The sequence below is a fragment of the Octodon degus genome, unplaced genomic scaffold, assembly GCF_000260255.1.
Source record: "Octodon degus isolate 3935 unplaced genomic scaffold, OctDeg1.0 scaffold00068, whole genome shotgun sequence".
NCBI classification, from domain to species: Eukaryota; Metazoa; Chordata; class Mammalia; order Rodentia; family Octodontidae; genus Octodon; species Octodon degus.
In genome coordinates, this window is record NW_004524644.1 from 5,125,808 (window position 1) to 5,137,798 (window position 11,991).

Sequence of the window (11,991 nt, forward strand, 5' to 3'; positions counted from 1 at the left end):
AATTGTCTTGTTTTGTGAAAGAAAATTAACAGTATATTTAGGATTTCGAGTATTAGGTTACCTTTACTTAGCTTTTTAAAAAAAAAAAATGTTGTTTCACCAAGTGTAGTGGCACATGGCTATAATCCCAGCACTCAGGAGACTAAGGCAGGAAGCTCACTGTGCGTTCAAGGCCAGCCTGAACTACGTTGTGAGACCTTGTGTCAAGCAGAAAAGTTAATGTTGATGTTCTACTTTAATAATGTCTTTTTAAGGTGGAAGAAAACTATATTTGTTTTTCTTAAAAACACCAGAAATTGTCAGTACAGAAATAGTCATTTTTCCAGTACCAGGTGTGGTGATCCACGCCTGTCATCCCAGCACTCAGGAGGCTGAGGAAGGAAGACTGCCATGAGTTCAAGACCAGCCTGGATTCCATAGTGAGTTCGGGGCTAGAATGTACAGTGAAACCTTATCTCAAAAAACAAAAAGGAAACATTACTTTTCCATAAATATTAAACATTTTAAAGATGTAATGTACTGTGATTTCTGCTGTTCTATTGAAAGGAGCAATTAATGCTTAATTTTTTTCTTTTTAATTTTATAACTTTTTAACCAATTTTGCAGGCTTATGGCTGATAATCTGAACAACTAATTTAAAGACAGCATTATGCAATGTAACAACCATTGTTGAATTCCTATTATTTTTCTTAGTGAAATTCTGTATTGTTTCTAATGTTTCTTTTTTACTATTTTATTCTCTTTTTAAAAAACTAAGATGGAATCTAATTTTTAATTGAAATTTAGTAAATGCTATATGCTATTGAGCAGTTATATACTTTTTTAAAGTTTCAGGTGATTAATATATAGAACAGTATTAACCGTGCTCTTATCAATTTATTCCATTGTTTACTTTGCTTAAAAAGAAAAAGATAACTTGGCATAATGGTGCAAGCCTGTAATCCCAGCCATCAGGAGACTGATGCAGGAAGATCACTGTGAGGTTGAGACCAGCCTGGGCTACATAGTGAGTTCAAGGCCTGGCTGAACTATGTAGCAAGATCCCGTCTTAAAAAAAAGAGGGCCCACCAGATAGCTCAGCGGACTAAAGCTCCTACTTCCACAGAGCATAGTGGCCTGGCTCAATCCCCGGCGTGCTGGGCCAAGCCCTGCCCCCTGGGTATGCTGAGACAGCAATTGAGACTGGGTGTGGTGGTGCACACCTGTTACCCCCAATGCTTAGGAGGCTGAAAACAGGAGAATCACGACTTCAGTCTAGGTAGTGAGACCCTGTCCTAAATTCATAAAGAGAAAGAGAAAAGAAAAAGAAATCAAGCTGCCTGATGTAAATTTGCGTATGTTAAAATGAAAATACATGAAATACTTATTTTCTCTTTTGTTTTGTGAGGCTAGAAGGTCCAGCTTAAAAAATGTGTCTGATCTTTTTGTGATGGGAGGAGCTCTTGTTTTAGAATCTGCAGCTCTCTTGCACTGGCTAGAGAGGGAAGGTTATGGACCTCTAGGAATGACCGGAATATCCATGGGAGGACACGTAAGCTCTTTTAAATGTATATTTCATTATGATTGTCAAACTAGGAAGTTCATTTATTCTAGAAATTCTCTATAGGTATAGAACTAACTTGTGTCTTGGTGAAAATAGGAAGAGACAAATTCTGAATTTTTATTCCTGTTATAAAGTGATTTTTTTCATATGACATCTAGCTATTTTATTGTACATTAACAGCTTAGCTATTAGACTTAACATGTTTTAAAAGATGATTATAAAATTTAAGTTTTGAAGTGTTACCTTTTTCATTGCAGAGACAAAATACCCAACACCCAAAGTTAGAGAAAAGGTTTATGTAACTCAGTTTGTAGAGGTTCTGATCTGGTTGGTTCTAAAGCAGGTGGCTTGGCAGAGGGGCATCATAGAGGACCATGGCAAGTAAAAAACAGCAAAAACAACAAGGGTTGACCACAGCCATTTTTATCTTTATATCTTATCTAGGCTACTTATGGCAAGTAGCATTCACACCCATAATCCTAGTGTCCTTGAGCCTAGCATTGCACCATAAATTGATCTCAGCATCACACACTCTAGATCCAGCCCTCTCAAAAAGCCCCCTCATGACTGCATGAGACTTTGGGACATCTACCCACAAGCCATAACATTTTGTCCCTGGTCCCCCAAGACTCATGCATTTGTTTGTTTGTTTTTAATTTATGTGTTTGGTACAAGGTCTCATTATGTAGCTTGGACTCCTAGTGATCCACCGGTTTCAGCCTCCTCTGCACTGAGATTACAGACATGCCCCATCATGCCTGGTTTCAGTAGCCCATTCCACTAACCCTGGGGTGGGGCCAGTATGGCATGTGATACAGGGAATCAGGCCTGGGTCCTTGTAGTTGCCAGGCAGGCACTTAGATCACTGAGCTGTTTCCCTGGCCCTCATGCATATCTCTTTATGTAAAAAGCATTTAGTATTAAGATGTTTTCAAGGGCTGGCCAGATAGCTCAGCAGTTTAAAGCGCCTGTTTAGGCAGAGCACAGCGGCCAGGGTTTGATTTCCCAGCGTGCCATGCTGGCCCCACCCTCAGGGCACACTGAGACATGGATTAAGACTGGGCATGGTGGCACATGCCTATAATCCCAGCACTTCGGAGGCTGAAAACAGGAGGATCACTGTGAGCCCCATCTATGTAGTGAGACCCTAAACACCCTGTAGACCCTGCACCAAATACATTAAATAAAAAAAGAAAAAGTTGACAAAGCTTTAATAGTTTTAGCATTACTAAAGAGTCTTAAAGTTTGAGATTTAAGGCAAACTCTTGGCTGCAAGACCTTGTACAAATGTAAAGAAAGTTAGACAATTCTAAAACTTAATGAAAAGAAATAACATTTTTATTTTTAAAATTACCATGGGGTAGAGCAAGGAAAGTGAGCAAAGCAATACCAGAATCTATCAGGGCAAATGTTAAATCTTAGTTCTACTTCCAGCATCCCTGGTCACTAATGGCAAGTTGTGAACTTTAAAGGGTATGGTTGTGGGGCTGGGGAGATAGCTCGGCAGTCTAAGCACCTACCTGGCAAGTATAAAGACCCAGGTTCAGTTCCCATTACTGCATGCCATGCCAAACCTGGAACCTCAGGCACACTGTGCCAGCCACCAAAACCAGGCATGGTGGCACACACCTGTAATCCCAGCACTGAGGAGTTGACACAGGAGGATCGTTATGAGTCCAAGCTATACAGTGAGACCTTGTACTGAATGAATGAATGAATGAATGAATGAATGAATGAATGAATGAATGATTTTAAAACATTTAAAGGGTATGGATGGCTCAGCTCCTGTGGTACTATTGGTGATTGTAGTTCTTACGGTCTTTTTCTTTGGCTGCCTTTGCTCACTCCTTACAGCTTTTTTTTCTGATGATCCACATTCCTTCCTTTTCTAACCTTCTGGGGACTCCACTATACCTTTGGCTTTACATTTATAGCTTTAGAGCCAGGGATATAGCTCAGTGGCACAAGCATCTGCCTGGCAAACATAAGGTCTGAGTTTGATTTCTGGTACAAAAAAAAAAAAATTGCATACAATTACAGCTTTACACACTGCCCGCTCAGGGATACAATTCCTGGCCTCCTAGGCCTTGTTCTGAAATCTAGGTGGGAACCTTTCTGACCCCACAACTCCCAATTCTCTGTGCATCTATAACCACCACCACATGTGTGACACCAAGGTCTGCTACTAGCTGGAGCAGTAGTCAGGCTTTTTCTCTCTTGGCTATAGGTGTCCAGTGCCTGTGTACTAAATCTTTGCCTTATTTTTATTTATTTATTTATTTATTTATTTATTTATTTATTTATTTTTGGTGGACCTTGCGCTTGCCTGGCAAGCATTTATTCTACTGAGCTATCTCCCCAGTCCTATATATACTAAATCTTGAGGAAGACTTTTCTAGGTTTCCCCCATTCTCAAACCTGATCTTCTGGGGCATTCTCAAAGCAAAGTTTTTTACTTTTATAGTATTGAGGCTGCAAAGGGTGAAGTCCTGCTGCTGCCTGTGATACCAGCAGGCCATGTTTTTTTATTTTCCTATCCTCAGCAGTGAAGATCTCTGCTCTGTGTTTGTAGTCCACAGCTTTATTGGAGCTTCCTTTCTTGCCAAACTCAAGACATTTTAAAACATTCTTCTATGTTCTTTGTTCTATATTCTCAACATAAATCTGGCTAAAAGCCCCCAACGATAACCATGCCACCACTGCAACATTAGACTGCTTTGAAATTTCTTCTGCAGGATTATTTAATTAGTCTGCAGTCCTTAATCTCAGTCTCGCGCAAAGTCTCTAGACATGAACAAAAAGCTCTGGAATCACAACAGCCAGTGCAGCCTTTCTTCCTAGGAGAAAACTCCCCAAGTCTATTTTTTGTTTTTTGTTTTTTTTTAGGGAAGGGTCTACAGAGTGATCAGGGTCTCACTACTATATAGAGCGCGTAGTGATCTGCCTGTTTACAGCCTTCCAAGAGCTGGGATTACAGGCACGCACCACCATGCCCAGTCTCAATTGCTATTTTAGCATGCCCTGGGGGCGGGACTGGCCCAGGGATCGAACCCCCTGGCCCCTGCGCCTGCTTGCAGGTGCTTTAATCTGCTGAACTATTTGGCTGGCCCTCCAAGTCTGGTATTTCCTGCAGGATTTCTGATCAGCTTTCTGGTTTTTGAACTCTGACCAGAATCTCCCATCAAGTATTGCCTGAGGTGTTTTAGCTCTACCTTTTCAGCCAGCATCTCCAATCCATTCTGAACTCTCCCCACAAGCCATGTCTAAAGGCTTAGGTATAGTCACAGCAGTGACCCCACTTCTGGTACCAAATTCTGTCCTGCTTACTTTTTTTGTTGTTGAGACATAATAACTGACACTCAAAGATAAAGGAGGAAAGGTTTATTTGGCTCACAGTTTGTAGTGGTTTAATCTATAATAGACTGGCTCTAAGGCAGCATGGCAAAGGGACATCACAAAGGAGAAAGAGTTCATGGCAAGCAAAAAATAGCAAAAGCGACCAGGGTTGACCACAGTTCTTTTTATCCTTATGTTTTAATCAGGCTCCTTAGGGTAGTAGCAGCAACACTCTTAATCCTATTGCTTTTGAGCCTAACATTGCACCATGATTAGATCTTAACATCACATATTATATGTAGATCTACCACTGCTGAAAAAGCTCCACCAATGACTGCATGAGGCTTTTGTTTTAATTTTATAATTATATTTAATAAAATACATCCAAAGTAGTATCTTTAAATGTATAACAATACAAAATTAATGAGCTATCTTATATTCTTCATAGTAATTAACTGAGTGATTTTTAAATTTACCCAGTAATTTGCATGTTCATCAGTGAGTATGCACTCCCATACTATAGAGTTTTGTTGAGGATTACCTTGCATGGCCTTTCACATAGATAATATTTATAAGATCTCACACACTAAATGTGTTAACTGTTGGTTACGGGGTTCCTATATTGCATGAGGCTTTGTTTTTTTTTTTTTTTTTTTTGGTTTTTTGGGTGTTTTTTTTGCAGAACCAGGGATTGAACTCAGACCCTTGTACTTCCCAGGGAAGTGCTTATTCTACTGAGCCATCTCCCTGGCCCCAGCTTGAGGCTTTTGAACATCTAGACACAAGCTAAATTTCTGTTACTTTTTCTTTGCTACAACAAAATACCCAACACCAAAAGTTAAAAGAGGAAAGTTTTGTTTACCTCACAGCAGGTAGAGATTTCAGTTCACAATTGGCTGGCTCCACTGGGTGTGGTGGTGCAGGCCTGTAGTCCCTGCACTTGGGATGCTAGAGCAGGAGGATCATTTTGAATTCAAGACCAGCCTGGGCTACAAACTGAGCTCCAGGCGAGCCTGAACTGCATAGTGGGACCCTATCTCAAAAAGAAAAAAAAGTTAAACAATTGCATGGCTCCAAGGCAGGGTGGCACAGGGCAGAGGGTAAATCATTCATGGTGGCAAAAGATGGCAAAAGCAACAACAGAGGAAAAAGACAGAGACAAGCCTCTTTCTGTCCCTTATATTATATGCAGGCTACCTGCCCTAGCGTGGATATAGCACTCACACCCCCAATCCAGCACTGGACCATAAACCACTCACAATCTCTAGATTTAGCCACCTCCAAAAGTCCATCACCCCATGACATGAGGCTGTAGGGGCATCCAGAAACAAACTGTTAACATCATAACAAGTGTCAAATATAAATACCCAGTTCTGCTGTTAAGATAGAATTTTGGACTGGTGAGATAGCTGAGTGAACTAAAGTTAGGCAAGTGCAGGAACCGTGGTTCGATCCCCAGCGCCACATGCTATGCTGGCCCCACCCCAAGGTTGGGCTAAGCTAGCCAGAGCCCAGGAGTAGTGGGCATGCCTATAATCACAGCACTGGGGAGGCTGACAGTAGGAGGATCACCACAAGTCCAAGCTGTGTAGTGAGACCCTGCAACAACCAAATACATAAAATTAAAAAAATATATATAGCAGAACTTTATCTCTTCACTTCTAGTACCGACATATTTTACTTTTGTCTTCCAAGAATATACCACAACCAGGCTGGTGAGATGGCTCAGTGGTCTAAAGCACCTACTTAGAACAAGCTTAGCAAAGCACAGGGACCACGGTTCAATCTCCCAGCACCACATGCCATCCAGCCCCGCCCCCTGGTGGGCTGAGCTGGACACACACACACACACACACACACACACACACACACACAAATAAATAAAAATTTAAAAAAAAGAATATACCACAACCAACTCTTAACTGATTTTTGTGTGTTTAGTCTATTTTGTCATTAGTGTTTTTACAGGCATGCACCACCGTGCCTGGCTCATTATAGTGTTTTAAAATTTCTCTCTGCACTATAACTAGAATAATATTTCTCTGATCTTTGCTTTCTTCTGCTCAGAACCTGCCATCTTTCTTTTACCTGAAGCTGTAGCTGTACTGAATGTTAGCATCCTTTTACCCTTAGTACCCTTTCACCTCCCTGAACAGCAGTTTCCCCTTGTAATTCCAGTTTAGAGCTTACTTCCCAACAAGGCTACTTCTGGGGCTGGGGAGATGGCTCAGTAGGATAAGCGCTTGGCTGGCAAATGCAAGGATCTGAGTTCAATCCCCGGTTCTGCCAAAAAAAAAGAAAAAAGAAAAGCTATTGGAATGGTATAAGCCAAAAAAAAAGGGGGGGGTACTTCTGCTTACATCTTTATCTCCATACTGTACTTCCCATTAGCTCTTCCTTTCTTTTTCTGCTTCCATTAATTTTAATTAGCTGCTTTATTATAAGATTGCATTTTTATTAGTACATGTTTATAGTACAAAATGATTACATGCACCATTGGGAGTTGATCCATGTACATAATTCAGCTTCTTTTAGCATACCATTTTATCTGTCGTTAGAGCTGTTCATCTTACCATAATTACTTTAGTTTATATTGTGGTAGCTTGTAACACCAGACTCTTAGCCAAGGGCCTTTGGTTGTTGTTGGTTTTTGGAGACAGGGTCTTGCTTTGTAGTTTAAGGTAGTCTTGAACTTGCTGAGTAGTCCAGCCTGGCCTCAAACTCACAGTGATTCTCCTGCTTCAGCCTCCTGAGTAGTGGGACTACAGGTGTGCGCCATCATGCCCAGGGCACCCACCTGTTTCATTGAACTTTTTTTGTTTGTTTGTTTTTGGGTTGTCCCCCCCCCCCCCCACAGCCCACTTTTTTTTCTTTTTCCCCCCCCCCCCCCCCGTGCTGGGGATTGAACTCAGGACCCTGTACTTACCCAGCAAGCACTTATTCTACTGAGCTATCTCCCCAGGCACGCCAGTTTGTTTTTTAATTATAGATATGCATTCTCATTTAAATTACAAAATTGAGTTTAAAAATGTTATTCAAATTCTAAGCAACTAACAATGAAATTAAGGTTAGAAAAGGATTTATTTTCCTACCTACTACTGTTTCCATTTTTATGACCTGGGCAACTGCCTAATAAGCAGTCTCTCTAGCTCACATCTCAACTTCTAATTGATCTTGAAAATCAGCTCACCTTAGCTTCTTCTTTGAATCACTTTCACATTACTATTTCCTTGCTCAGAACTCCTAATTTCCTAGGAATGAAAGGGACTTCTAATCTGGCCCTGAGCAATCTTTCTGCTGTACCATTTTCACTCACTCTAGTGCCCACAGAAGCCTACTGATCACAAAGCAGAAGTATATTGGCTGTTCCCTACCTGAAGTGTACTTTATTATCATCTTGATTTTGAACAAATGTCTGAAAAAATTCAGACATTTCTTGAAGCCTTCTGACTGCTGTAGCCAAAAGTAACTTCTCCTTTCTTTAAATGCACTCATTACATTATTTTATATCCATTATATAGTCTGCTGTATGGTTCACCAAATTCTTAGCCTTGCTCACACCTTAAAGGTATGAGATTATTTGGTTGTGATTTTGCTATGTCGGAGGAAGTCACTTTAGTTGAGTGTACTTTGCTTGCTGCCTAACGTTTACACCTCAGCACCCTTGCTCTGTACTTAAGTGATAGAAAGCAGGTGTTAGTAAATCATCCTCAAGGTCTTGATATTTGTATTTCTAAGTTGCTGAATTTCAGGTTCTGGGAATTTAACAGTGTTACTAGACATTCTCACCGATGTTTATACACTTTATGTTCATGTCTTACCTCATCACCTACCTACCACACAGATTTCTTAGCATTAAGTATTTTTCATTTTAATGACGTGGCAATTTAAAATCAGCTCTCTCAACCGGTTTATTATGTTGCAGATGGCCTCCTTAGCAGTATCCAACTGGCCTAAGCCCATGCCATTGATTCCATGTCTGTCTTGGTCCACAGCATCTGGAGTGTTTACTACGGTAATGAAATTGCAGTTACTATTAGATAGCTATATATATTATATGTATATATATATATATAATTAAAAGCCACTGTTTGGTTTATTCAGGAGATATTAACAGGACTCAGCATGTATTTGTATTCATGACCAATACTTAATTATAGCACAAGTAGACAACACAAAACCAATGAAAAGAAAAGGAACACAGTAAAACCTGGCACAAACTTCCCAGAGTCTTCAACCAGTGGAATCTTACAGTTTTTCCCTAATTCCTCCAATAGTAAGTTGTAACAAAGTGTGCAAAGTGCTCTATCCATTGCCTGACGTAGTAGGCCAGGAATTTTAATCAGGCATGAGTGAATTAGCACCTTTTTGCCCAGCAGGTTCCAAAACTCAAGAAGGAAAGTAGCATTGTAGTTTTTGTTTTGTTTTCTGAGGGGGAGGGTATTGTTGTTTGTTTGTTTGTTTGTTTGTTTGTTTATAAGTTGTGGAACTCTGATCCAAAAGTTTTGTCACTGCCAACACTCATGATGACCAGTAGCGTAAGTGCCTGCCAAGGTCCTGAGTTCAATCTTTGGTACCAAAAGGAAAGAAAAAATAATCATGATGATCAGGAAATTCGTATTAAGCAGACTCTACATTGCTTGTACAAATAGCATAGGTACAAATGACCCACTCTTTCCACATAGGGAAAGTTATAAATGAATAGCTTACCACTCAATTTGCTAGACTCACTAAACAGCCTTAAGGATAGGCAACCTCAAATCTGCTGTTAACTCTCTTTTATACAGTGATCAATAAAACTAAAACACTGAAGACTGTATGGTATGATTTGATCTTTTATTATTTTAGGGTGTACTGAGTAAATCGGTGAATTGGAGGGAACTGGAGAGGCAATACTACACAGAGACAGTTTATGAAGAAGAAATTATTCACATGCTTGAATACTGTGGAGTAAGTGTTTTAATAACATAACATTGAGGAAATATTGACTGTATTTGATGAATTAAATTTTAACTATAAGAGCCTGACCTGGTGCACATACCTGTAATTCCAGCACTGCCAGAGACTGAGGCAGGGGACTTCAAGTTTGACTCTCATGAAGGTAACATAGCAAGACTCTCAAAATAAAAAAGTGAAAAGGGCTAGGGATATAGTTAGTAGTATAGCACTCCTGTGATTGATCCCCAGTATCACCCAAAAAAAAGAAAATTTAGGAGCTGGGCCAGTTGACTCATGCCTGTGATCCAGCAGTTGGGAGACTGAGACAGAAGGATTGCTGTAAGTTCAAGGATGGCCTGGGATACAAAGTGAGTTCAAGGGCAGCCTCAGCTACATGGTGAAACCCTGACTCAGAATAGAAAAAAAAATTTTTTTAAAGAAGTACCACATTTTAAAAATATACACACACTGGGCTGGTGAGATGGCTCAGTGGTCTAAAGCACCTACTTAGAACAAGCTAAGCCAAGCAAAGCACAGGGACCGCGGTTCAATCCCCCAGCACCACATGCCAGCCAGCCCCGCCCCCTGGTGGGCTGAGCTGGCCACACACACACAAAATAAATAAATTTATAAAAAATAAAAATATACACACAATATTCAGCTTTTAAACATTCATTTTAAAATAAAACATATACAGAAAATCATACAAAGCAAATACATAGCTAATTACATTTATTAAAAAGCAACCATTGGCCAGCAAAATAGCTCAGCAGTCTAAAGCACCTGCTTAGGCAAGTGCACAAGGACTGCGGTTCAGTCCTTGGTACCACATGCCCTGCCAGCCGTGCCCCCATGGTGAGCTGAGTCAGCCCAAAAAAAAAAAAAAAAAACCACCACAATTAGGAATGGTGGCACACACCTATAATTGAAGCACAGGGGAGGCTGAAATAGGAAGATACAGAGTTTGAGGCCAATCTGGGCCACTTAGTGAGATCAAGGCCAGCATTGAGTACATAGCAAGAACTTGTCTCAATAAATCAATCAATATATGCCTGGTATTGTGGCACATGTAATACCTCTGGGAAGATGAAGTGGGAAAATCAAAAGTTCAACCCCAGCCTGGACAAGTTAGTGACTTAGACCCTGTCTCAAAATAAAAATACATAAAAGCCTGTAGGTGTAAAAGCCTCAGTCTGAAGGCATTACTCAATGTTAAGTACCACCACCAACCCCAAAAGGCTAAATGTTTGATTCTTTAATTTATCAGTTTTCAGCATAATGGGTAGGCTCTTTGTTATTTTCCAAAAGTGACTAATTATTTTCATGAATGTAAAAAACTTGCCTACTTGAGTTATTTCTTAAATTTGAGAAATTTCTTAAAGGAATCTTCCTTTATTGATAAAGATTTTATAATTACATCACTATGAACTTTACACTTACAAAGTCAGGGCTTTTTGTTTTTCATTTCTTTTTTTTTTTTTTTCCGCTGAACCGGAGATTGAACTCAGGCCCTTGTGCTTGCCAGGGAAGTGCTAATTCCACTGAGCCATCTCCCCAGACCCTGTTTTTCATTTCTTTTTGAGACAGAAGTTTTGCTTTGTTACCAAGGCTGACATAAAGTCCTGCTTGAGCCTCCCAAGTAGCTGGGATTATGGGCATGTGCTATTGTGCCTACATTTGGTCAGTCATCCATTTCATCAAATAGTAGTTATTTGCTTCCTTCAGAACTTTGTAGCCTGGCCCGTGAGTCAGACGTGGTGGTGCACACCTGTAATCCCAGCACTCGGGAGGCTGAGGCAGGAAGATTGCTCTAAGTTCAAGATCAGGCTGGGCTACAAACTGAGCTCAAAGGGCCAGCCAAATAGCTCAACGGACTAAAGTGCCTGCTTAGGCAGAGCACATCGGCTGGGGTTCGATCCCCAGCATGCTATGCCGGCCCTGCCCCTGGGGCACACTGAGACAAGGATGGGGACTGGGTGTGGTGGCATGCACCCAGCACTTGGGAGGCTGAAAGCACGAGAACCATTACCAAGTCAGATCTGTGTAGTGAGACCCTGTAGACCCCATGCTAAATACATTAAAAAAAAAAAAAAAAAAAACCACCACAATTAGGAATGGTGGCACACACCTATAATTGAAGCACAGGGGAGGCTGAAATAGGAAGATACAGAGTT

The 11,991-nt window shown here is 40.6% G+C and overlaps 1 protein-coding gene across 7 annotated transcripts in view; it reads left to right on the forward strand.

Moving 5' to 3' along the window:
* The window catches only part of Abhd18 (abhydrolase domain containing 18), a 69,308-nt gene that overhangs the window by 52,019 nt on the left and 5,298 nt on the right, over nt 1-11,991 (forward strand). For 6 of the 7 annotated variants that reach the window (XM_023719484.1, XM_004635000.2, XM_023719486.1 and 3 more), the window contains 3 exons: nt 1,393-1,531; nt 8,805-8,894; nt 9,728-9,829. In XM_023719484.1, coding sequence (XP_023575252.1) covers nt 1,393-1,531; nt 8,805-8,894; nt 9,728-9,829 — 331 coding nt within the window. The remainder of the gene's footprint in view (nt 1-1,392; nt 1,532-8,804; nt 8,895-9,727; nt 9,830-11,991) is intronic. The other variant, XM_023719485.1, reaches the window with a different exon arrangement.